Raw genomic sequence first — 24,031 nt, forward strand, 5'->3', positions numbered from 1 at the left:
TATATATATATATATATATATATATATATATATATATATATATATATATATATATATATACATATATATATATATAGGAAAAGAAAAAATAATAATAATAAAAAGGCAAGAATGCTAAACTGAAAACATATTTTAATATAGATATGTGTAAGAAGGGTTAAAAAGGGTTCTTAACCAGCTTTCATTGCATGGCAAATTTTCAAGAAGGGGGAAAATGAAAATAATGTTATTTTACAAAAAAAATAAGTATATAAAAAAATAAATATATCAATACATGTAGATAATTGTTAGAAAGATTAGGATGCATGTATTTTAGTTTTAGTGTAATATATAAAAAGGCTGAATGTTTGTGTCAAACAGGAAATGTGGATAAGGGGAGACAATTCTGTGGGTTTTATACTCTTTAGTTGGGGCTATGGACTCTTTTTAAACAGGAAGTTTATGTCTGTTTTTAGAGAAACAAGAAGTAAATTTATATGTATTTCATTGAGTAGGTGAGAGAAGTGAATATGGTTACCGAGGAGTTTGTATGTTAAGAAGCGTTTGAAATTTTTCTATAAAAGGATTCTCCATGTTGATTCTTTCTTGAGTAGAGATTCTGTCTTTACTTTGATAGAAAGGGAATATAAGGAATTTAGGATTTTTATTTCTGGTGCAAGAGTCTATGTGGCCACTGAGTGGAATTTGGTGGTGTTGTGGAAGATTTATTTTTTCTTTATGGACTGCTACTCTTTTACGCAAAGGGAGGCTCGTCTGTCCAATATAGTTGTGTTGGCAACCTGTGCATGTGAGGATGTAAATGAGGTTCCCGGAGGAGCAAGAGAAGTTGGTCTTGATTTTAAACCTTGTTCCTTGTTTGAAGGTAAATTCAGAGCCTTCAAGTAGGTAGGGACAGGTACCACAGTCAGGGCATGCACATTTTTCAGCTGATGGGGGTGGAAGTGGTGTGTGTAGTTTGGCATTAGTCAAGAGTTTTTTCAAAGATTTGTGTTGCCTTTTGCATTTAAGGATTGTGTGTATTGATAATATTATTCATTTTCGGGTCTGTGGTCAGTAAGGGGAGGTTTTGTTTGATTGTGGTGTATGCTTTGATGTTTTGGGAGTTGTGGGTGGAAATGTATGGAAGTATTTTGGGGTTGGGTGTGTTACCAGATTGGAGCAATCTTGAGTATAACCAGTCGAAATTACAAAGATAATCTGGAACTCGACTGAGGATTGAAAACTCTAAATGGCCCGTCCTTGTTTTCCTTGTATCACCTGTCTGGATGTTTTGCATTCTTGTCCCATTTTTGTATTTTTCATATACATATATATATATATATATATATATATATATATATATATATATATATATATATATACATATGTATGTATGTATACATATGTATGTATGTATGTATACATATGCATGTATGTATGTATACATATGCATGTATGTATGTATACATATGCATGTATGTATGTATACATATGCATGTATGTATGTATACATATGCATGTATGTATGTATACATATGCATGTATGTATGTATACATATGTATGTATGTATACATATGCATGTATGTATGTATACATATGCATGTATAGATATGTATACATATGCATGTATAGATATATATACATATGCATGTATAGATATATATACATATGCATGTATGTATATATGTATAAATATGCATGTATGTATGTATATATGTATAGACATGCATATATATATATATATATATATATAAGGGCATTACTATACAATAATGCCTCATGCTATGAGGGACTCTAAGGTCAGACTACCATAAAAAACATTTTTACCCGAATGCGAGGAAATGCAACTCTCAAAGCCAGCCCCTTAAAAACAGACTGAAGTGCAGATCATGATTTCGTAGTTATTGTAGTATTATACAACCTCTACTCGTCAGTATAATATGGTCAACATAAATATAGGTAAACAGAAAATCAACATACCAAATGAACACCGTGTATCCAATATAGTACATAGAAGACTGTCCATCGCTATTTACCTATGTAAGTGTTTTTAAGGGGCTGGCTTTGAGAGTTGCATTTCCTCGCATTCGGTAAAAATATGTTTTTTATGGTAGTCTGTCCTTAGAGTCCCTCATAGCATGAGGCATTATTGTATAGTAATGCCCTTATATAAATAAATATATATTTTGGGAATGAATGATGGATTTTTTTCCCCTTATGAGGTTTTTTTCACGCTAGCTACTTGATAAATTCTTGTAAAAGAATTCATCCTATTATTGAATTTATATATATACATATATATATATATATATATATATATACATACAGGGGTTGGACAAAATAATGGAAACACCTAGCATCATAGCATCATAATTTTGAAATATCTATAAAATCATCAAAAGCTTGTTTATTTTTATGTTTTTTTTTATTTATTAATAGTGTTGCTTAATAGTTTTGCTGAAATTTCTGTTTCTTTTCAGATATCATCAGAAAAAGGTAATTTAAATTCATTAAAATGACAGATCTATCAGACTTTCAAATAGGTCAAATTGTTGGTGCTCATATGGTAGGCGCTAGCATAATGAAAACAGCTGAAATGTTTCATGTATCCAGAAGTACTGTCTCGAAAGTAATGACAGCCTTTGAGAAAGAAGGAAAAACCTCCTTGTTGAAACAAAACTCCGGAAGAAAATCAAAACTTTCAGATAGGGACTGTCGGACTCGTACGCAAATTGTTAGAAAGGATCACAAAGGTACAGCTTCCAAAATTACTGCAGAGCTTAATGACCACCTCAAGAACACACTTTCCACAAAAACTGTTTGCCGGGAGCTGCACAAAGCTGGATTTCACGGGAGGGCTGCAATCAGAAAACCACTACTTTCAAAAACAAATGTTGCAAAGCTTTTAGAGTGGAGTAAAACCCTACAGAATTGGTCCCTAGAGCAGTGGAAGAATGTTATTTTCTTGGATGAGTCATCCTTTACTTTATTTCCCACCACCAGTCTAGTATACGTGTGGAGACAGCAAAAGAAGCATTTGACCCAGACTGCCTTTTTCCAACTGTTAAACATGGAAGAGGATCTGTGATAATCTGGTGGGGCTATATCTTGGAAATCCGCTGGCCCAATGGTTTCCCTTCATGGCAGAATTAATAGTCAAGACTATTTAAGCATTTTACCTGATCAAATTCATCCTATGGTTGCGGAACTGTTTCCAGAGGGAAGCACTATCTTTCAGAATGGTAACGCACCAATTCACACCGCTAAAGTTGTTAGTGAATGCTTCGAGGGACATTCTAGTGAAGTTGAACATCTTATCTGACCACCACAGTATCCAGATCTCAATATTATTGAACATTTATGGTGCTTTTTAGAAAAACAAGTAAGGAGTCAATATCCTCCACCATCACCACTACAAGAACTGGAGACTGTTTTAACTGAAGAATGGACAAAAATTCTTTTGGAAACAATTCAAACTTTGTACAAGTTCATACCTAGTAGAATTCAAGCTGTAATTACTGCCAAAGTTGGTCCTACCCCATATTAAGTTTAATTTGTTTGAAATTTTAAGGTGTTTCTATTATTTTGTCCAACCCCTATATATGTATAAATATGTATGTGTGCGTGCGTATATATATATATATATATATATATATATATATATATATATATATATATGTGTGTGTAAAACATTTCTTTCTTTCTATAGACTATAATCTATGACTTGGATCGAAGTACCGGTGTATACAAGGAAGAGGTTGGATTGAAAACTGCCATCATGTCATTTATAAATGCTATATTGAATTATGGTGCTGGACAGGTAAAATATAGTCTCATTAAAAATTCTACATGAAGAATTACATTTAAAGCTTTTAAGATATTTGTGGAAAAATATTTTCAAATAAATATCACTGATGAATAACGTATTTTAGCTAATATCTAGAAAATAGTTTAAATTTTAGAAAAAATGAGGCTTAATTTCTTACTAGTACCAAGTTAGCAGTTCCACTGGTTCTAGTTTAGTAACTCCTAAATTGAATTATTTATTTATTATTTTACATTAATCCTATTTCGGCCAGAGTTCTTTCGTCACACTTCTGTGACCTCATCAGTGGTCCTTTGCTTTCTTCTTTCTTATGTGTGTCTCACCTTGCTAATTATCAGCCATTTTGTATTTTGTATTCCTATTGTGTTTTTATTGGCTAAACTGGCAATATGACCATCCCCAAGTACAACAACATTATTATTCTTATCTGTCTATAAACTTCAGCTTAATTCTTTCTTATTTGCTTTTTCTTTTTTGAAGACTCAACTTGAATTCCGACTTCATCTTCGATATGAATTCTTGATGCTTGGTATTCAACCCATTATTGATAAACTTCGCTCTCATGAAAATGCAGTCCTTGACAGGTAAAATTAGTGACTATATTCTTACTAATGTGATCAGATGAAATGATGAATGGAGTAGCAAACTAATATTTATCTAAATTCTCAGATTACCTTTCACATGGGAAATTTATATATTTGGAATGTATAACAGTGTATGTCATTATAATATTATCAGTGAATGCAAGGGAGTTACATTAATTGGATAATGTTTATTTGTGAAAATGGTTGAGTTAAAGGCATCAAAAAGTGACAAAGGTTAATGATTGAGAGGAAAATATGAAGAATGAGGGAGTTTCAATTTAAAGTCTCAGAGAATCTTTTAGGTTATTGATTTAGAATGATTAGTCATTAAAATGGGTCAAAGTAGGCTCACTAAAAGATATATGCATGGAAACAATTCAAGTAACTGAGAGCCAGAAAGTAGCACAGTGTTGCTCCATAACCTGATGGGTTCATGACCATCAAGAATGACAAGCTGAGTGACCTACCAATTACATACAGCTTGCTTTTAGCAAAAAGTGCTAATTAATCAAATAAGCAGGTGAGTCAAACTGTTACTCAAAATTGTAAAGAAGAAAAGCATATGCAGTGAGAGCATTCTGAGCTGAAGAGATGTGATGATCCAAACCTTCCATGAACATACAGACCAAGGAGACACCTTGCCTTTTGTTTGTGACTGGCAGTACTAAAGTTTATTATTATTTTTTATTCAGGTAGTGGCAGAATTAATTGAATATTGGATCTTGTGATATTTAATTATGTTTCTTCATGATCTAAGTTTAAATTCCATTTCATCTTTCATATCTCTGGGACCAAAAAAAGTACCATTGGTAATATTCTGGAATTGGTTCCTTCAACTGTAGCCCTTCTCTGCAAGTTTGCAATATTGTGCCAATATCAGAAAACAGTGTTCATTTTATTAACATTTTTTATTTCAATTTTCAGACATCTTGATTTCTTTGAGATGGTCAGAAATGAAGACGAACGTGAACTTGGGAAAAAATTTGAATCGGTAAGATTTTTCTCATTGATGTTCCTATTGAAAAAAAAAAAAATATTTGGTTGGTTGAGACATTTTTGCCTATTTGCATGGATATATTTTCTGGGGATGTTTTTTTTCCAGCATAATTAAAGTAGTATGTATATCTCGTCCTTCCATTCCAATTTCAATTCAAATTCCACCAAGGTTGGCTGTGCCTCTCATCTCTCCAGAACTGATAAAATAGACAGGTGATCTAAACTGATTTTAAAAAAAAAAAAGTCCATATACTTTTAATACCCCAAAATTGCACATTATTAAAGTCAAACTGTATTTTATGTGGGCAGTTGATAGTCTACTTTGCATTTTGTCTTTGGTTGTTCACTTGAACAGCCAAGGGTGAAACACAGAGTAGACTATCAGCTTTTGACATAATAAACATATTTCAATGAAGAACGTATTTAGTTCTATATTAGATAATGTTTGCGCTATGTAAAATAAATCTTTATATAATTTACAACACTTTGGGTACTGGTGCCAGTGCTGTGTAAAAGCACACAGAACCTGCTGTAAAGTGGTTGGCATTAGAAAGGGCATCAAGCTATAGAGACCATGCCAAAACAGACATGGAGCTCACACAGCTCTTCAACTGGCCAGCTCCTGTCAAACTAGCCAACCCATGTCAGCATGGAAAAACGGACATTAAATGATGATGATAAGGATATCATCATCATCATCACCGTTTAACGTCCGCTTTCCATGCTAGCATGGGTTGGACGATTTGACTGAGGACTGGTGAAACCGGATGGCAACACCAGGCTCCAATCTGATTTGGCAGAGTTTCTACAGCTGGATGCCCTTCCTAACGCCAACCACTCAGAGAGTGTAGTGGGTGCTTTTACGTGTCACCCGCACGAAGGCCAGTCAGGTGGTACTGGCAACGGCCACGCTCAAAATGGTGTATTTTATGTGCCATCCGCACAAGAGCCAGTCCAGGGGCACTGGCAACGATCTCGCTCGAAAATCCTACGAAGGCCAGTCAGGCGGTATTGGCAACAGCATACATACACATAAAGTGGTTCCCATAAGCATCAAAAATATGTTATAAATGCAATGAACAATAAAAGAAAGAAAAATATAAAACAGAAGAGGAACAAATGCTTCATTACCTTAATACTTTAGAGGAAAGAGAAAGAGACTTGACATTTTGGATGTTAATCTTTCATTAGAAGAGGGAGAAAAACATAGGAAGAGTGAGAAAGAGAAATAGTCAGTGAGACAGAAAAAAATGGGCAAAGGGTCAGGAGCCAGATGAGAATGCAGTTCTGTGGAAAGAAGTTAAGACAGGAAGTGGGAAAAGTTGTGAATGTGCAGTTATAGAAGTGTTTCTATATTTGAAAATAGGCATGTGGGGAGTGGTCATTATTATCATCATTTAATGTCCATTTTCCATGGCTTAGATGTTTTGACAAAAGCTGGCAAACCAGAGAGCTGTGCCAAGCTCTGTTATCTGTTTTGGCATGGTTTCTATGGCTGGATGCCCATCCTAATGCCAACCACTTTACAGGTTCTTTTTTTCATGGTACCAGCACTGGTATGGTCATCAAGTAACTTGCAAGACAAGACCCCTCAATGAAGGGAGAATAGTATTGAGGGAGGTACAACTTATGAATATATATAACATACAGAAAATAGCACATCCTACTTGGAGCACTTTCAATACAGTAAAAATAGCAACACTACAACAAACCCAAGGCACACAAAGCTGTGCTCAGTAGTGCAGTGGAAACACACAAAGATAAAACTGCTGAATAAAAATAATAATAATGATAATAATAAAGATAATAATAATAATAATCCTATCTACTAAAGGCACAAGGCCTGAACTTTGTGGGGAGGGGACTAGTTGATTACATCAACCCCAGTGTTTTACTATTTAATTTATCGACCCCGAAAGGATGAAAGGCAAAGTCAACCTTAGCAGAATTTGGACTTAGAACATGAAGACAGACAAAATGCTGCTAAGCATTTTGCCCAGCATACTAACAATTCTGCCAGCTTGCCGCCTGAATAATAATGATGATGATGATTTCAAATTTTTGCCACAAAAGCAGCTTGTGGGGGTATTAAGTCGATTACATCGACCCCAGTGTTTCACTGGTACTTAATTTATCGACCTTAGAAGGATGAAAGGCAAAGTCAACCTCGGTGGAATTTTAAGTCAGAATGTAGTGACAGGCGAAATACCGCTAAGCATTTCGTCCAGCATGCTAACAATACTGGCAGCTCGCTGTCTTAATAATAATAATCCTTTCTACTAAAGGCACAAGGCCTGAAATTTTAGGGGAAGGGTTAGTTGATTACATTGACCCCAGTGTTTCACTGGTACTTAATTTATCAACCCTGAAAGGATAAAAGGCAGAATTTGAACATAGAACGTGAAGACAGACGAAATGCCACTAAGCATTTTGCCTGGTGTGCTAATAATTCTGCCAGCTCACCACCTTAATAATAATAATAATAATAATAATGATTTCAAATTTTTCCACAAGGGCAGCAATTTTGGGGGAGGGATGAGTTGATTATATTGACCCTAGTGTTCAACTCGTACTTATTTTATCGACCTAAGAAGGATGAAAGGCGAAGTCAACCTTGGCAGAATTTGAACTCAGAACATGAAAACAGATGAAATACCACTAAGCATCTTCCCCTGCATGCTAACAATTCTGCCAGCTCGCTGCCTTGATAATAATGATAATAATAATAGCCTTCTTGGCATGGTCAGATTCATCAAGATAGTATTAGATAGTTGAAAAGAAACAGATAGCATGGTACTAAAGATCACAAGTAGCAAGCCAACTACACATGCAAGACTCCAGGAGTTCCAACAAACCCTAAGTTAATGAATGTCAATAACAGTTGTTACAACAATAGATCTCTCAGTAACCAATGTAATTGTATGGACCACATTAATGATGTTGATGATGCAAATATTTTAACAATCATTCAAATAATAATTGTTTCAAATTTTGGCTCAACGCCAGTAATTTTAGCTGGAGAAGGTTAACTGATTACATCAACTCTGGCACTTGACTTGCACTTTACTTTATCAATTCCAAAAGAATGAAAAATAAGGTTGACTTTGGTAATATTTGAAATCAGAGTGTAAAGAGCTAGAAGAAATACTGCTGAAGATTTTGTCTGGCACACTAATGATGCTGCCAACTCACTGCCTTAATAAGAACAACCAATACAGGATTTTGTGAGATTTTAAAGTATAGATTCATTATGGAATTCATGCCAGACAACCAGATATCAGCGTTCTTGCCAAGGGGGTAAACAAAGTGCACCAGCATAGATGTGGCTATATCTGCAGACATGACTGTAGCAGTTAAAGAACAGGAAAAAACAGAAAAATACCAGGATTTGGTTATGGAAATACAACTGTGGAGGGTTTCTACAAAAGTAATCACAGTTGTTATTGGTGACCTAAGTACTGTCACCAGCAGGCTTAACAGGTCCCTTATTGAGATTGGTGCAACTACAAGAGTTGTATTAGTTCAGGTATCTGCCCTTTTTGGAGGGTCCTCAACATCTAAAGAATTTGGTTGTGACACAGTATCAAGGACATTGATTCCAAATGTAAAACTTTCGTTTTACACCATCATCATCATCATCGTCGTTTAACATCCGCTTTCCATGCTAGCATGGGTTGGACGATTTGACTGAGGACTGGTGAACCAGATGGCTACACCAGGCTCCAATCTGATTTGGCAGACTTTCTACAGCTGGATGCCCTTCCTATTGCCAACCACTCCGAGAGTGTAGTGGGTGCTTTTACATGCCGCCGGCACGAAGGCCAGTCAGACGGAACTGGCAACGGCCACACTCAAAATGGTGTATTTTACGTACCACCTGCACAGGAGCCAGTTCGGCTGCACTGGCAACGATCTCGCTCAAATGTCTTTACACGTCCATCCGGCACAAGTGCCAGGAAGGCGATGCTGGGCACAGGTGCCATCACGATTTCGCTTTCGCTTGCCCCAATAGGTCTTCGCAAGCCGAGACCAACAATAATAACCATAGCATTAATAATAGAAATTCTATGCTACCCTTAATTCGTGATAAATGCCATCATCATCATCATTATTTAACGTCCATTGTTCATGCTAGCTTGAATTTGACAGTTTGACCAGAGCTGGCAGCTGGGGAACTGCACCAGACTCCAGTCTAATTTGGCATGGTTTCTACAGCTGAATGCCCTTCCTAATGCCAATCACTTTACAAAGTGTGCTGGGTGCTTTTACATGGCAATGCATGAGTGCTTTTATGTGGCACTGCATGGGCATGCTTATGTGGCACTATCATGAGTGATTTACACCACCAGAGGGACTGGTCTTAACACTTCTACTGCAGAGTACGGATCTTCTTGAGTACACCAAGGCACCAGGTATCTCAGTCCTCTGTCATCTCACCTAAAAGATTCAACGTCCCGAGGTTGTTCTTCAGTATTTCATTCCTTGTCTTCCTGGGTCTTCCACACCCATGTGTTTCACCTACTTTGAAAGATCAGCATTTCTTTATGGAGCTGTCATCATCCATCTGCATCACATGACCAAACCAGCATGCACACAGCAACTAATTTCCCTTATGCCTAACTTCTCTCTCAAAACACTAGCACTTTGTTGAACATGTACACTTACATTACACATCCAGTGGAGCAAACTAGCCTCATTCTTTTCTAACCTTCACTTGTCCTCTGCATTCAGGGCCCACATCTCACTACCTTGTAGAATTGCTGTCCATATACATGCATCATACAATCGTCTTTTCACTTTCACAGCCAACAGCTGTAACAGCTCTCTGAATTTTTTTCCACCCTGGTTGGCATCCAGCTGTAAAAACCATGCTAAAACTGACCTTACCCATGCTGGTACCACATAAAAAGCATTCTGTCCACTCAGCAGGGTGGTTGGTGATAGGAAAGGCAGTCTTCTGCCCAGACAGCTCCTGTCAAACTGTCCAACCCATGCCAGCACAGAAAGTGGACGTTAAATGATGATAATGATGTTCCTGTGGTCTGTCAGTTTTGTTCATGTGTTACGCCTATGCTTGTGGAGGTAATAATTCAAGAAAAATACGAAGAAGAGGGTGAAGGGGCGACAAAGAGAGAAACAGAAATAGTGGAATCAATGAAAAAAATAGAAAGAGAAAACACAAAAGGTGGGGGAGTCAGTCTATATTATTCTGCATTTATGTGTTCAAATCACAAACACAGTTGAAATGCTTAACATAATGAAACAGTCATATAGTTTATAAATTTATGCTTTAAGAGATATATAAAAAGATAGTTAAATTAAAATGAAGTGACTTTAGTTAGCTAATAGCTGTTTATGTTCTTGTTGTACAAGAAATAGTGCACCCCTTCCACTATAAAGTGAGATTATGTCAACCAGTACATAGAGAGATGTGTGTCAGTCGTTGTAGAGTCATAGTAGAAGTTCTCAGTTGGAGTTAAGTGTCAGTTACATGTTATAGTCGAGTTTGAGTCACAGTCAAGGTAGACAGTTCAAAGTCAGTGTCTTGCAGAGCTATCAGCAATAGCATGATAGACAAAGTGGTGTATTACCATTCCAGTATAGAAGAGATACACTGTATCCGATACCAAGAAAACATTGTGGCTATAAGAGCAGAAACAACAGCTACAGTCATAACAGTGGCCACACTTTATAACTGTGGAAAACACCACATCATAACAGTGGCAATGAGGATATAAACAATTCACACAGATGACATTAAAAAAAAAATTTTCACACTGAGGAATTTAAAAAACAATTCACATAGAGAAATTATCAACTCAGCAGAAGAATAACAAACGTTTTGTTGTACACATTTTACAAAAAATCTGTAAAATCATCTGAAACTTGTTGGCGGGTTTAGTTGAGTTGCAAAAACAGTAACAATTCAAAGAACAACAACAAATGTTACAGCAACATCTGCTACAACTAATGAAGTTGGTAACAAAACCTGAAAATACATTTTCGCCAGACCATGTAGCAAATTCAATAAATGAGCCAGAAGAAGGAGTCGCCTTTGAGGCATATTACCGAAGATTTGAACAAATTTTTGTGGACTGATGAAATGAAAAGGAGTCTAATTTTGAGGAAACTGGTGACAACAGAGCATGAAAAATACAGTAGCTTTATACTGCCTAAAAAAATCTTCTGACATAAATTTTACGAACACAATTGACATTTTTATGTGAGACTAGCACTATAGCCCGTCTTCGCATGGGATGAAGTTAAGATTACCTGAGTAATACCATCAATTGAGGCAAATTTGGTACCCGGTCGTAAGTTTTGTAAGAGGAATAGAGAGGGCTATCTTTTCCCGCAGAGATGTGAGAGTCAAATCTATCCTTTTGAAAACATGAACAGTTTCGTAACATTGTTTACAAAACAATAGCTGATCATTTGCGAAGGAGCGTGTCTACTTGCTATGAGTACAGCAACGGATTCAGCAAATTTGGAAATTAGTTGTGGAGAAATGGAGAATATCTTTTATATTGTGTATCACTCACTAAAAAGACGAAATTTTAAAAATCTGTTGTCTTTCTCTCTCTCTCTCTCTGTCTCTCTTTACACCATTGCTCGAAGGGGACTTAACTCATGCTCTGACATGAAAATTGTTAGAAGTTATGGTTTAAAATTATTTTTAATGCAAAAATTCACCTGTTAGGAAGGAAGGAAAAAAAAACATAAATGGCCGATTCCGGGCATTTTCGACCATGAGGAATCCATTGGTGCGACTCCCAAATTGCTATCTTGTAAGGTGTGGATTTCTATAGATGCAACACACACACACACACACACACACAAACTCAGCTTTACAATATGTACTGATGATGTTCAGTGAAAAAAACCACGTTGTTCAACACACGTCGGAAGTGTTCGAACATTGAGAAAAATGATGCCAAAGATTTTACTACATATGCAGGCAGAGTGAACAGGGAATGTGGAAGGTTTAAACTGGATAAACTAACTCCAGATTCATTCAAATGCCTGATTTTTGCACAGGACTTACTACTAAAAAGGATGCAGAAGTCAAAACAAAAATTTTTGCAAAGCTGGAAATTAACCAGGATATAACCCTGCAGAAACTGTCAGATGAATCATCATCATCATCATCATCATCATCATCATCATCATCATCATCATCATCATCATCATCATCATCATCGTTTAATGTCCGCTTTCCATGCTAGCATGGGTTGGACGATTTGACTGAGGACTGGTGAAACCAGATGGCTACACCAGGCTCCAATCTGATTTGGCAGAGTTTCTACAGCTGGATGCCCTTCCTAACGCCAACCACTCAGAGAGTGTAGTGGGTGCTTTTACGTGCCACTGGCACGAAGGCCAGTCAGGCGGTACTGGCAACGGCCACGCTCAAAATGGTGTATTTTATGTGCCACCCGCACAAGAGCCAGTCCAGGGGTACTGGCAACAATCTCACTAGAAAATCCTTACACATGTCACGGGCACAAGTGTCAGAAAGGCAACGCTGGGCACAGGTGCCATCCCGATTTCGCTTTCGCTTGCCCCAATAAGTCTTCGCAAGCTGAGTTTCATGTCCAATGAAGGAGATGACATTGGCATGGGTGCCAGTCGTCGAATTTAGTTTGATTTCAATTTCATTTGCCTCAAAAAGTCTTTGCAAGCAGAGTTTAGTGTTCAATGAAGGAAAGGTACACATAAATGGGCTGGCTACACCCCTGGCAGAGGCCTTGGATTTAGGTCTCACTTGGCTTGCCAGATCTTGTCACGCACAGCATATTTCCAAAGGTCTCGTATGAATGCGATATGATATTAAAAATAAGACACAACACAGGAAATCCAATGCAGAAATTGTTTCCAGGTAAAACCAGTGCAGAAGCGTCTGAAGATGGATAAAGTGTATCATACAACACACGATAAACAGGATATAAACCCATGTATAGCATGTGGTGGTATGCACCTCAGGAAAGATTGTCCATTCAAAAAAGTAAAGTGTTTTTGTTGTGGGAATACAGGACATATTAAATTGCAATGCAGAACTAAGGTGACAAAAATTTGTAATGAACAAGAAAAAATATATAGTTTGTTATTAGAAAAAAAAGTTAGTACAACGAACAGAAAATTTGAGCTGAAAATCGAAACCAGTTGTGTTAAGATGCATTTAGACATATTAGTGACGTTATTATCATAAAAGAAAAAATATGGAAACAAATCAGTAAGCCAAAATTATTTATATCAAATAAAGTAGCATATGATGTTACTGGAAGGAAATTATATTTTATCAGCAAATGTATTTTGCAATGTAACTTTTAGAGGTAAAATGAAAAGGGGAAATATTTATGTGCTGAAAAATATCACTAAACTTATTTGGCACAGAATGCATGGAATTATTTAAAATGTGAGATACTCCCATAAGTGTTCTTTGTGGAAGACTTGAATGAAGTCGAAGAACTGAGACAAAAAATAAGAAAACTATTTCCAAATGTTCTTTTGGAAGTATTGGGCTGTTGCACTAAAACAAAAGCAAGGATTGCTGTAAAAAAAAATGCAACACCTGTTTTTAGGCCTAAATGGAATGTGTTATTTGTGGCAATAGACCAGCTCAGCAAAGAGCTAGAAAGACTGGAAAATCTAGCTATAATTGAGAAAATCAACTGCTCAGACTGAACAGCACAGTTTATGTGAAAAAAGATAGGAATTCCAATACATACAGCAAACAGATTACAATGATGGGACACCATACTACTAAACCATGACTACACAATGGAATATTTACCTTCGAGAAAGCTAGGACATGTTAATATCCAAAATGTATACATTAATAGCAACTCTAAGAGCCAAAGATGAAATTAAGAACATAATTTGGAACATTGTACAAGAGTTACTGATAACCCTGGAGAATATAAAGCAGAATATGCCAAAAGTTAAGTTCATAGATGAAACAAAAAGAAAACACTATAGTCAACAAAAGAAAACAAAAAAACAGGTTCAGTATGAAAAATCACCAAGACATAAACATGTATTCAAATGCAACTTTGTACTGATGTATGCCCAGACACTACGAAAAAGAATGTTGAAAGAAATTAACATTGGACATCCAGGAATCTCAAGGATGAAAGCGCTAATGCTCAGTTGTGTATATTGGCTGAAGATGGACAAGGAAATTAAAAACTTGGTAAAAGGCAGCAGAGGATGTGCTCTGGCAGTGAAATTGCCTACTAAAAAATGGGAGTCTTGGCCAGAAGTAAAAGTCCCATGGTCAAGATTACACATCGATTTGGAGGGTTCGTTAGATAATTATTACTACTAGTTGTTGACAGTTTTACAAAATGGCCTGAAATTGTTAAGTGAAAAAGACCAACCTCCTCAACTGTAATAAATTTTTTGCACAAATTATTCGCAAGATTTGGCATCCCAGATGTGATTATGTCTCATAATGGAACACAATGTGTGTCCAGTGAAATTAGAAAATTCTGTGAAATGTTCATGGTAGAACATATAATGATAGTGCCTTACCATCTCAGATCAGATGGACTGGTACCTTTAAAAGAGCTTTAAACAAAGCAAACAAGGAAGTCACAGACGAAGTTGCTCTTCAACAATTTTTAAGAGTGTACAGGTTGACACCAAGCCCGAATACACCAGCAGAACTGATGTTCACAAGGAAGGTAAAATCAGTTTTTGATAAACTGCTACCTGGCGAGTAAAGAAAATGTACCAGGAAGGACATATGAAAATTTTTCAAAATTGGTGATAAGGTGAACATGAGGTCGTATAAAAATGGAAAACAGTACTGGGAAGAAGGTGAAATTACAAAGCACATAGGACAAATGATGTATAGGATAAAAAGCAAAAAAAGGTATTGAAAAAAGACACAGAAACCAATTAAAGAAGAGATTCGTAAAAAAAAAATGAAACAAACAGATTGGAAGTACCTACACATTCTGAGTAGCAACACTGTTATAGGTGGTTAAACCCATGCATACAAGTAGAAGAAAAAGAGAGAACACAGAGTTCCTAAAAATAGATGCCAAAAAGAAAGAGTATTAAGATGTACAAATAAAAAAAAAGGAAAAAACTCAAAAAAGGAAAGTGGGATGAATAAAGTAAAATAAAATTACTTGCTTCCCTAAAAGAAAAAAAACTAAATGGGGAGATGTTGTAGTGTAAATGGTACACCCTTCCCATAGGACAAGTGATATGAACCAGCCACTATAAAGTGAGATGATGTCAACCATACACAGAGGTGTGTGTCAGTTATGTGTTATAGTCGAGTTTGAGTCACAGTCAAGGTTGGCAGTTCAAAGTCGGTGTCTTGCAGAGCTATCAGCAATAGCATGATAGATGAAGCGATGTATTATCATTCTGGTATAGAAGACATACACTGTATCCGATACCAAGAAAATGTCATGGCTACTAGAGTAGATGCAACAGCTCCAGTCACAACAGTGGCCACACTTTATAACTGAAAAACACCACATCATAAAAGTTACACTTCTATCTTTTATGTGTTCTAGACCAAAGGATGTGGCCATGCTGGGGAACCATTAATCTTATTCTTTTCTCTGTGTGTGTGTTATTAAGTTTAAATACTTATCAGTATTAAGAAAGTGACTGATGCATACCTCAGCAGATGGGATAGTAGATAGAATAGACAGATAAATAGACTGACAGACAGTTGTGTTACTTTTTCCTTAGCTTGATATTGTTTCCAATATTTTGTGAGAACATTTCTGGTTGTAGGGAAATATTACCTGATTTGGAAAGAAGTGAAGGTTGGTGATATAAAGGGCATAAGACCATAGAAAATCCACCTCAAAATACCATCTGACCCATGCATATATGAAAAAGAGTATGTTAAAATGGTGGTGATGCTGAAAATGCTGATGACATACACATCATCGTCGTCATTTAGTGTGCCTTCCATACTGGTATGGGTTGGATGGTTTGACAGGAGCTGACCAGGCAGGAGTCGACACCAGACTTCTGTGTCTGTTTTGGCATGATTTCTATGGCTGGATACCCTTCCTAGCACCACCCACACAGCAGAGTGTACTGAGTGCTTTTTACTTGGCACAAGCATAGGCAAGGTCAGTTTTAGCAAGGTTTTCACAGCTGGATGCCCTTCTTAATGCCAACCAATTTTACAGCACTGGCAGGGTCACCAAGTAACTTGCAAGACAAAGATCCTTCGAGAGGGGAGGGGGAATAGAAGGAGGTGATCTTGTGTCAGATCATGAATGGTTATAGTGAGACAGACAGAAACAGGTGTCTTGATGTAGAAGAGGTACATGGTTATGCACACATTATATAAATCATCATTTAACATCCGTTTTTCCTTGATTGCATGGGTCAGATGGAATTTGTTGGGGCAGATTTTCAGTGAGTGGCTGCCCTTCTTGTCACCAACCCTCATCTGTTTCTATGCAAGGTAATATTTCCTCATGGCCAGAAATGTTTTTTTACTGAAGACTGGAATGAAAAACATTACTGCTATGTCGATAATACTCATTTATAACCATCATGCAATGTCAAAACTAAGGAACACAAACACACACACACACACACACACACATACACACACACATACACATACATATATATATATATATATATATATATATATATATATATATACATATATAAAAATATATAAAAATCATTTTAAAATATATTATAAAATCATATATACATATACACACAAAAAAGAAATATATATACATATACACATATAAAACACCATACAAACACACATACATATATATACATGTACATATACATACACATATACACACACACACATATATACATATATATATATACCAGTGGTTAGGGCAGCGGACTCGCGGTCATAGGATTGCGACTTCGATTCCCAGACCGAGCGTTGTGAGTGTTTATTGAGTGAAAATACCTAAAGCTCCACGAGGCTCCAGCAGGGGATGGTGGCGAACCCTGCTGCACTCCTTCGCCACAACTTTCTCTCACTCTTACTTCCTGTTTCTGTTGTGCCTGTAATTCAAAGGGTCAGCCTTGTCACACTGTGTCACGCTGAATATCCCCGAGAACTACGTTAAGGATACAAGTGTATGTGGAGTGCTCAGCCACTTGCACGTTAATTTCACGAGCAGGCTGTTCCATTCATCAGATCAACTGGAACCCTCGACGTCGTAAGCGACGGAGTGCCAACAAACATATATACATACACACACACATATATATATATATATATATATATATATATATATATATACACATATACATATATATATATATACACACACACATACATACATACATATACACATATACACACAAATATATATACATATACATACACACATACATATACATACATATACATATATATATATATATGTATATATATATATATATATACACATACACATATATACATATATATACATACATATACATATATACACACATACAAAACATTACACATACACACATATATACACACATATATACACACATATATACACACATATATATATATACATATATACATATAAATATATATACATATATATATACATACACACATACATATACATAACATACGCATATGCATATATATATATACATATATACATATAAATATATATACATATATATATACATACACACATACATATACATAACATACGCATATGCATATATATACACACACACACACATACATACACATATATACACATTTTTCCACGTATAATTATGTGCTGCAATAATCTGCTCTAGGTTCTTAGTGTTGGAAAAACCAAACCTAACACTATGTGTATTAATAATTTTACCGTAACGCGAATTTGGTTACTAATTACCTCCCTAAACTGAGTTACCAAATTCGACTTAACATTTTTACCAAATGGTAAAATAAACCAAAGATAACCATCATTAATATTATTAAAGCCTTTTGCAAAATACCTAACACATTTAGAATTACGCATGACATTATTACGAGTGTATCTATGATCATAAATTTCTTTATTATTACTCCTAACCAACCTAACCTTATTATTCCTAACATCCCTATCTACTCTAACCTCACCAGATTCAGGTTCAACATAATAAACCTTATCTTTAAAACCAGCCCTATTTAGAACTTCATTATAAAAAGGAGCTTCATTATCGAAAACAACACGATTAGCTGATAACTTAGAAAGCCTAATCGAAATATTTCTAACTAAATTATCAATAATACTTCTAGGGTGGTTACTCCATCTACTTATATATTTCAAATTAGTAGACGGTTTATGGATTAAAGAATATAGTGTAAGGTTAAGAGCGATACAGATGTTAGTGTTTATGTGGGTTGTTCTTCGGATAAGATTTGTAGGAGAATTTCTTGTCACTTTAATACGTTTAGAGATAGGAGTAAAATAGCTAGTACTAGTCTTAGTCGGTTTATTTGGGGGTTAAAAGAACAAAATAAAAATTTTTCGTTAGAATGGTCTATTATTGGGGGGAATTTCCCTTATGATAAGGGTAGGAGGTATTGCAACTTGTGAAATCTTGAGTTGTTTTTTATTCTATTTTCAAAGCATAAACTAATTAGTAAACTAACATATAATGGGTTCAGATGTGTTCATGTTCGCAAACATACTTATTTTTGGTTTAGATAATTTCATTGTTTATTTTCTCCTATAGCTGAATTTTGTTATGATCGGGTATTAGGGTCTGGGTTTTAGTATTTTTAGTTCTGCTATTGCTCTATTTACTTATTCGTACATCTGTTCATATACATGTGCAAGTGTATATACATATGCATGGTTATACGTGGAAAAATGTGTGTATATATGTATATGGGTATGTTATGTATATGTATGTGTGTATGTATGTATATATATGTATATATATTTATATGTATATATATATATATATATATGTGTGTGTATATATGTGTATGTGTATATATATATGTGTATATATATATATATATATATATATGTATATATATATATATATATGTATATGTATATATATATGTATATGTATATGTGTATATATATATATATATATGTATATATATGTATATCATCATCATCATCATCATCATCATCGTTTAACGTCCGCTTTCCATGCTAGCATGGGTTGGACGATTTGACTGAGGACTGGTGAAACCGGATGGCAACACCAGGCTCCAGTCTAATTTGGCAGAGTTTCTACAGCTGGATGCCCTTCCTAACGCCAACCACTCAGAGAGTGTAGTGGGTGCTTTTACGTGTCACCCGCACGAAAACGGCCACGCTCGAAATGGTGTCTTTTATGTGCCACCCGCACAAGCCAGCCCAGGGGCACTGGCAACGATCTCGCTCGAAAATCCTACGGGAGCCAGTCAGGTGGTACTGGCAACGGCCATGCTCAAAATGGTGCATCTCATGTGCCACCCGCACAAGAACCAGTCCAGGGGCACTGGCAACGATCTTACTTGGCTTGCTGGGTCTTCTCACGCACAGCACATTTCCAAAGGTCTCGGTCAGTAGTCATCGCCTCGGTGAGGCCCAATGTACGAAGGTCTTGCCTCACCACCTCAGCCCAGGTCTTCCTGGGCCTACCTCTTCCACGGGTTCCCTCAACTGTTAGGGTGTGGCACTTTTTCACGCAGCTATCCTCATCCATTCTCATCACATGTCCATACCAGCGCAATCGTCTCTCTTGCACACCACAACTGATGCTTCTAATGTTCAGCTTTTCTCTCAAGATACTTACACTCTGATGGGTATTCACATTGACATTACACATCCAACGGAGCATACTGGCTTCATTCCTTGCGAGCTTACGTATGTCCTCAGCAGTTACAGCCCATGTTTCACTGCCATGTAGCATGGCTGTTCATACGCATGCGTCATACAGTCTGCCTTTTACTCTGAGTGAGAGTCCCTTTGTCGCCAGCAGGGGTAAGAGCTCTCTAAACTTTGCCCAGGCTATTCTTATTCTAGCAGCTACACTTTCAGCGCACCCACCCCCACTACTAACTTGGTCGCCCAGATAGCGGAAGCTATCGACTACCTCTAGTTTTTCACCCTGGAATGCGATAGAAGTTGTTTCCTGTTTGTTTACAGTCTTTATTGCACCTGAACATATATATATATGTATATGTATGTATATGTGTATATGTATGTGTGTATGTATGTATATGTATATATATTTGTGTGTATATATATATATATATATATGTATATATATGTGTATATATATGTATGTATATGTGTGTATATATATATATATATATATATATATATATATATATATATATATATATGTTTGTTGGCACTCCGTCGCTTACAATGTCGAGGGTTCCAGTTGATCCGATCAAAGGAACACCCTGCTTGTGAAATTAACGTGCAAGTGGCTGAGCACTCCACAAACCCCAGTAGGTGTTTGGCTATTTTTAGAAATGATGACATTTGAGAGATTTTTTGTGTTTTAGTTATAGGGATAAGATTTTTAAACCCCAAGTAAGATAAATTTGATCATTGTTTGTTAAGAGTGGGTTTGAATTTCTTAATAAAAGTCCTTTTCTTTGCATTTTCTCTCAATTCCATTCCGGTTGTAAAGTTTATGGAATGGAAATATAATAAAAGTTTGACGACCACATGTTGCCAGATGGTTACTCAGTGGTATTTGGCGGACTTCTAGGTTTTTAATCTGTTGTCGATGCACCCGTGAGCGTTCCAATAGTGCATTACCTGTCTGGCCAACGTACAGTTCTTCACAATTAGGGCATTTGATGCAATGGATTAGATTTCTACTTTTGCAGTTCATGTTCGCATTGGTGAATGTTTTCCCTGTTTTTGTGTTCATATATGGGCTGGTATGAATTGATCGGCATGTACCGCATCGGCTATCATTGCATTTGGATACAGTGCATGTTTGATTTTTGTTGCTGAGGTCAAACCTTGCCTTTGTTAATAGCTTTTTCAAGTTTTTAGGTTGTCTCTTACTGAGAGTTATATTTTTATCTGTAATGATATTTCTCAATTCCTTACTTTGTGCAAGGATCGGTAAGTTCGCTTTGGCGATATTAAAGATGTTCTGGTGGCATGGATTTTGTGTCACTATAAATGGAATGATCTTTTCCTGTTTGTCTCTTCTTTGCGGGGGTCCTCTTCCACGGGTTCCCTCAACTGTTAGGGTGTGACATTTTTTCACGCAGCTATCCTCGTCCATTGTCACCACATATCCATACCAGCGCAATTGCCTCTCTTGCACACCACAACTGATGCTTCTTATGTTCAGCTTTTCTCTCAAGATACTTACACTCCGGGTATGCACACTGACATTACACATCCAGCGGAGAATACTGGCTTCATTCCTTGCGAGCTTACGCATGTCCTCAGCAGTCACAGCCCATGGTTCACTGCCATATAGCATAGCTGTTCGTACACATGCGTCATACAGTCTGCCTTTTACTCTGAGTGAGAGTCCCTTTGTCGCCAGCAGAGGTAAGAGCTCTCTGAACTTTGCCCAGGCTATTCTTATTCTAGCAGCTACACTTTCAGCGCACCCACCCCCACTACTAACTTGGTCACCCAGATAGCGGAAGCTATCAGCTGCTTCTAGTTTTTCTCCCTGAAATGAGACAGAAGTTGTTTCCTGTTTGTTTACAGTGTTTATTGCACCTGAACATCTGCCACATACAAAAACTAACTTCCTAGTTAACCTGCCTTTGATATTGCTGCACCTCTTGTGTGTCCATAGCTTGCACTGGGTACATCTTATAGAGTTACTACCTACTTCTTTTCTACATACTGAGCAGGGCCATCTACCTGAAGGGGTTTGTGTTTTATCTACCTTCCTGCTTATTAGGATTTTGGTTTTAGCTAGGTTGAATCTAAGGCCCTTCAATTCTAGTCCTTGCTTCCACACCTGAAACTTCTCCTCTAGTTCTGATAGTGACTCTGCAATTAGTGCAAGGTCATCAGCATAGAGGAGCTCCCAGGGGCAACCTGTCTTGAATTCCTCTGTGATTGCCTGGAGGACTATGATAAATAGGAGGGGGCTGAGGACAGAACCTTGGTGGACCCCTACCTCTACCCGGAATTCATTACTGTACTTATTTCCAACCCTCACCTTACTGACAGCATCTCTGTACATGGCTCGCACAGCTCTCACTAACCATTCTTCTATCCCAATTTTCCTCATTGACCACCAGATAAGGGATCGGTGGACCCTGCCAAAGGCTTTCTCCATGTCAACAAAAGCCAGGTACAGAGGTTTATCCTTGGCTAGGTATTTCTCCTGCAGCTGTCTTACTAGAAATATAGCATCAGTGGTGCTTTTACCTGGCACGAACCTAAACTGCAACTCATCTAAATTGATTTGCTCCCTAATTAGTTGGGCTATGACCCTCTCCGTAACTTTCATAACCTGATCTAACAGCTTGATGCCTCTGTAATTATTTGTATCTAAAGCGTCACCTTTACCTTTGTAGCAGTTGACTATGGTGATGCTACACCAGTCATTGGGTATGACTCCTTCGTGTATCACCTGGTTCGTAATACGGGTGACTAGGCTATAGCCGACACTGCCAGATATTTTAAGCATCTCTGCAGTGATTCCTGATGGGTCAGGGTCTTTCCCTGTCTTCATACTCTTAATTGCTTTATCTACCATGGTACTGTCAACTCGGATAGCTGGTCCCTCTGTTGGGTTGACATACGGCAGAATCTCTTTCTCCCATTCATTCTCTTTATTAAGCAATCTATCGTAGTGGCATCTCCAGACCTCTTTCATTGTGGAGATATTATATGAACACACACACACACACACACACACATATATATATATATATATATATATATATATATATATATGCATACATACACACTCACACACACACACACACACACACACACATATACATGCACTTATGCACAATGAGCTTCTTCCAGCTTCTCTGTGCCAGATTCTCTCCCAAGGTTTTCATTTGCCCATGGTCAGTGGGATTGAGCCTGAGACCATGTAGTTAGACAGAAAGACAGGTGAGTTTACAGATATATCAAGAGATGTGCCGATAATGAGATATCTTGATAGATATTAACATAGATAGGTTGCTGAATTGAAATGAAAAGAAATTAAAAAAATTTCATTTTGTAAGTAAGTTGGCCTGAGCCTTGGCAGTGGTTGGACAGCAAAAGATAGTTTGTTTTTTTATATATATGTGAATGAGTTTTATCCTTATACAATGAAGCACATCATATCTGTCAAACATATTGAAAGGTAAATAAGCATAACCTTCTCAGTTTATTTTGATTATATTTAATAGAGATGAAATGGATTTCAAAAGAATTTTTTGAAATTCTTTGCCTATGCTTAATATATTAATAGAATGTTTTCAAATATTTTGACTTACACCATGGAATTTCTATGGATCCCACTCATAATATTAATAAATAACTGGTGTACCATATGATCTGGAGAGTGCAACGGGAAATGTTCTGTTCGAACATCCATCACTACAAATTGATTGTCCCATATAAATAAAAGATACCTTTGTCTAAGTTGAAAAAGAAACAAGAAATATTTGTAGCTCATTAACAACTATGACCCTCAGTTAATTCTTACAACATACCAACCATAAGCATTTAAGCTCCTAACAGTGATTAT

The 24,031-nt window shown here is 36.6% G+C and overlaps 1 protein-coding gene across 1 annotated transcript in view; it reads left to right on the forward strand.

The window, feature by feature from the left end:
• LOC106880744 (disheveled-associated activator of morphogenesis 1) overlaps nt 1-24,031 on the forward strand; it is a 129,049-nt gene that overhangs the window by 78,971 nt on the left and 26,047 nt on the right. The window contains exons 11-13 of the mRNA XM_089348382.1: nt 3,690-3,800; nt 4,287-4,390; nt 5,315-5,381. Of these exons, the coding sequence (XP_089204508.1) occupies nt 3,690-3,800; nt 4,287-4,390; nt 5,315-5,381 (282 nt within the window). The remainder of the gene's footprint in view (nt 1-3,689; nt 3,801-4,286; nt 4,391-5,314; nt 5,382-24,031) is intronic.

The sequence above is a fragment of the Octopus bimaculoides genome, chromosome 3 (genome assembly GCF_046866305.1).
Source record: "Octopus bimaculoides isolate indiv1 chromosome 3, ASM4686630v1, whole genome shotgun sequence".
In the NCBI taxonomy this organism is placed as follows: Eukaryota; Metazoa; Mollusca; class Cephalopoda; order Octopoda; family Octopodidae; genus Octopus; species Octopus bimaculoides.